Raw genomic sequence first — 4,416 nt, 5'->3', positions numbered from 1 at the left:
ATGGCTTCTGCTGAACCAGACTCCAAACCTTTCTTCTCTCTGGAGTCCTACCATGTCTCTGAAGACCTTGGCTTCATCCTCCCGGATCCTCTGGTAGGCGAATGGATTAGTTTCCATCTCTATCTTTTTAAACGTTTTACATTTAACCTTATACACAAGCAGTCATAATGAAATATCTGATTGTCAGGAAATCTTTGATTGTCATTTAACTGAACTTTAATGTTGTTCACATTGGTGAAAACAGTGCTCAGAAGTCTAGAAGTTATAAAACCACAAACTCGTGACTGGTGGTATTGATTGAGGCCAACGGACTGAGAGAAGTTTAACATTGTTTGCTTTGTGTAGTGAACTTTATTCTTACAGCAACACGTGCTTACAAAATCATAGTTCATCAAACGTCATATCGCAACATAAAACAATGAAATGCAAATTTAGGGAGGAATTCTAAATTCTAAAATGAAAATGTCTTAGAGGGTTCCATCATTTGCACCGTCACATTTGTGCACTGCTCTATTTAATTTCCATTTGGCATGGTGATCATCACATTTCCTTTTGACGGTCCAACTGGATTTAAAAGAATGAGCTTCCACCTTACTACCAGCCCTGGATGGATATTGCCTCGCGAGTCCCAGAGCTTGTGCACTCTCATGAGTTGCGCTTTCATATCGACAAGGTAAGTGGGGACAATAAACTGAAAAGGACAATGTAATATATTTATGGAGCCATGGTTAATACCCCGTCTGTCCAGATGCCACGGCTGAGCAGCCAGTTTCTCCAGAAACACCGGGAGTTACGCTTGGCCCACCTGGCCCTCAGTGTGATGACCATGGGCTACAACTGGCAGGAGGGAGAGAACAACACAGTGGAGGTATCTCTGTGCCAGTCTTTCTTATTGTCATTCTAACTGACTGGTGTTAATTGCACTGCAATCCACAATTAATATTTATGAGTTTCCATCTTCAATAATTTTCCTCTAAGATGCTACCACAAAACCTGGCGGTCCCATACTGGGAGGTGTCACAGCGTTTAGGACTTCCCCCAATCCTCACCCATGCAGATGCAGTTCTGGCTAACTGGAGGAAGAAGGATCCAGAGGGGTAGGGCCAGTTATTTTCTGCATGTTGTTTGGTTGCCTTCTGAAATGTCTGGTATAAAATCTGTTCTCTCTCTTTTTCATGTCCATCTTTATGTCTCCTGTGCCAGTCCTTTCGACATGGAGTAAGTATATATTATATCTCTTCAGTTCTGGTCCTCTACACATACCATACAATGTGTATGTAGCTTATTGTTGTACGTGTGTCACGCAGGAACCTGGAACTCTTGTGCAGCCTCCCAGGTGGAGACAGCACCCAAGGTTTCTTTTTGGTGACTCTGCTTGTGGAGCTGGCAGCAGTCCCTGCATTGAGGGTGAATACATATCCCAGTTCTTACAATATACGTATACTTGTGAAAGAACAGGGATTTATTACGTTTACGTTGTTGTTTGAAAACAATACAGTTAAACGAGAATTAAATTAATGAGATTTCAGACAAAGCCACTTAATTACCTGTGTTGCAGAACATTCCCACTGTGATCAATGGTGTCATGTGTGGAGACACTGAGACGGTGGCCAGAGCCCTGGAGGACATCAGCCAGTCTATACAGGACATGACAGAGAAACTCAAACTGATGCAAGGTAACTTAAATGAATGAATTATGAATATTTCCATTGAATATATTATACAAAACACAAGTATTTTGATTAATGTGATTTTTCTTAAGTTTACGTGGAGCCTTCGGTATTCTATGGCATTATGAGGATCTACTTGTCTGGGTACTTTGTTTTCATTTGACTGATTAGTCCTTCATTTTTAAAATGAAACATTTTTTTGAAATGTGTATGTGTGTGTGTCCATGAACACATACATAGGTGGAAAGACAACCCCTGTATGCCAAAGGGACTGGTTTATGAAGGGGTCCAGGCAGAGCCAATGGAGTATTCAGGTGGGAGTGCTGCACAGAGCAGCTTGTTGCACTGCTTTGATGAACTTCTGGGAGTCCAGCATGAAGCGAAAAGTGGTAAGATGGCTGTTTTTCCCTTTGATTGATTACAACAGTGGCAGAGATGATTCATTATTCATTACACATCACTGTTCCATATTACCCATTACATATCACTTGGTATTTAGGTGCCTTTCTAAACCGCATGAGGAACTACATGCCACCTGCCCACAAGCTGCTGATCCGGGACATCTCGTTGCAACCCTCCCTGAAGAGTTTTGTTCAGCAGCAGGCCAGCGAGAGGCTAAACCAGGCCTTTCAGCACTGTGTGACAAAACTGTTGGCTTTGCGCAGCTACCACATCAATGTTGTCAGCCGCTTCATCACTGTACCTGCTGCCCGCGCCAGAAAACTGAGACAACTGAGAAACCAGAGCCAGGAGTCAGAAGGGGAGATGATCAGCAGAGCACCCACAGCGTTAGAGGAGAGGGGCACCGGGGGCTCTGGCATCATGACCTTCCTTAAGACTGTGAGAGACCAAACAAAAGACACTTTGCTATCTGAGACAGGCAAATAAATGAAGCACCACAGCGGATGTGAGCCGTCGTCACTGAGGGTACATAGTAGAGTGTCAAATGCGTCACTTAAAACAGGCTTGTGGCAGAATGAGAGCGTGAGGCCTCTATCGCTCCTCTTACATGTAACTTTGTTCTATCTGTAACCTCAGACAGGAATAGACAGAAGTGGTACCCATCATTTAGTCCAAACCATAATTCAAACCATTGCTGTTACTTTCCATTAAATTCAACCACTAATTCCTCCTTTAATCTGAACTGGAATGCAAAACAATGCATCAGACATCTGCTCCAGACCATTGTATCTCGAGGACATTTGGACATTTGACAGCGGCAGTCATTGCTAAACCCCCCTTTGGGGGGGAAAGTGATTTTGAAATGCAGGTCAAATGCTTTATAAAATAAGGTTTGTCTTCTGTTGCTTGAAAATGTAGTAGCATTTAGCTTTTCTGTGTAATAACCCCCTCATGTGTCCTGGTACTGGTTTAAAAGTTATAATGGTAATTGAGAGAAGCTTTTAAAAAATGATAATGTGGAAAAATGAAAACTGCAATACCATTTGAAACCTTCGCAGGGCACTAAAGTTCAGCATTGTAATTCCACAAAAGACTATTTCACAGGTTTTTCCTTTACCTGAATGCCTGATTGAATATTATAATATTCTAGAAAAGCACAGTAATAGTATTCATCATTAATAATAGTAATTTGAAGAGGTTGCCTGAAGCCTGAAACATTAAAGTAACGACAGGCTGGAACCTGAACTTTCCCTCTCAGAAAATAATCCCTCTTTGTTGCATCTTTACTCGACAGCGTGTCCTCACAATGGGGTTGCCATGTCAAAGTACAATGCACAATGCAGTGCAGAGATACACCTCTTATCAAAGTGGTTACCTCAGCACTCCTGTCGCCCTCCTCCAGCCCACATCCAGCCCTCACATGCCCCTCTATACTTCCTGGGCGGAGAGTGTGGAAAACCCAGAGCAATGAAGGGATGGATTGTGCCATGAATGGGTAACGCTGTGTAATCTTCACATTTCCTGGCTCGTCTCCACGGGTGTTTCATTTCAATAACAGCCTTGCAAGATCAGATAAAGTAGACGATGCGGCAATTAGACATGACAATTCCCCTCAACCTAAGCGATCTACTTTATCTTGCCCTCTTTCTTTTCCCATGCTGGGTAGCAGGGAAGACAACAGAAGAGCAAATGAGAGAGAAAACAATTACACATGATTTTAGTAAGAGGGACATTTGTTAAAAGATTTGTGTAGCATGCATGAAGATAGATGTTTTAAGCCATTTTGATTGACAGCAATAACGTTTAGTCATTGGGTTGGTTATCATCCATGCTTTAATTTGCCGCAAACCCTTCACACAGACAGGTTTCAGGAACCTGAGATGCTGTTTGTAGGGAGACCCGAGGTGAGGAGGTGAAAAGGTAAATAGAAATGCAGGGATGTAGCGAGCGGGTGGCGAGGAGGACAAATAGTGTGTTCACATGTCACAGTGATCTGATTAAAACCTCCTCCACAGCCAGAGCAAATACTAATTCCCTTCCTTATTGCCTGAGTGTGGAGGACTCCCTGACAACCCGGCAGTAAACACTGGCCATCTCTAAGGATGTCTTCATTGTGTAGTCGGGGCTGGGCATTCACAGCCACTGAAGTTTCACCTCGCATCACAACAGTGGCTGGCTTCAGTGTATTACATGACACACACATTCATGTACAAACTTGCTTGTTTTGTACTGACAGTGGTGCAAAGTTTATTACAAAATAAAAGCATGTTAGGTGTCAACTTTATCATTATACATATTCAAAATATTTTGGCTCTGAATATTTGAGTACAAACCTGCCAAGCAA

At 42.6% G+C, this 4,416-nt stretch overlaps 1 protein-coding gene across 1 annotated transcript; it reads left to right on the top strand.

The window, feature by feature from the left end:
• ido1 (indoleamine 2,3-dioxygenase 1) lies at positions 1 to 2,558 on the top strand (the record flags this gene model as incomplete). Its single annotated transcript, XM_079222884.1, has 10 exons — positions 1 to 93; positions 578 to 673; positions 749 to 868; positions 979 to 1,097; positions 1,204 to 1,218; positions 1,308 to 1,407; positions 1,559 to 1,676; positions 1,763 to 1,814; positions 1,911 to 2,059; positions 2,170 to 2,558. The coding sequence occupies 10 exons, from the start codon at positions 1 to 3 to the stop codon at positions 2,556 to 2,558; spliced, it is 1,251 nt and encodes a 416-aa protein (XP_079079010.1).
• Positions 2,559 to 4,416: the final 1,858 nt, after the last annotated feature.

This window comes from Taurulus bubalis, assembly GCF_910589615.1.
Source record: "Taurulus bubalis genome assembly, chromosome: 8".
Lineage (NCBI taxonomy): Eukaryota > Metazoa > Chordata > Actinopteri > Perciformes > Cottidae > Taurulus > Taurulus bubalis.
This window is presented reverse-complemented; position numbering and strand designations above follow the sequence as displayed.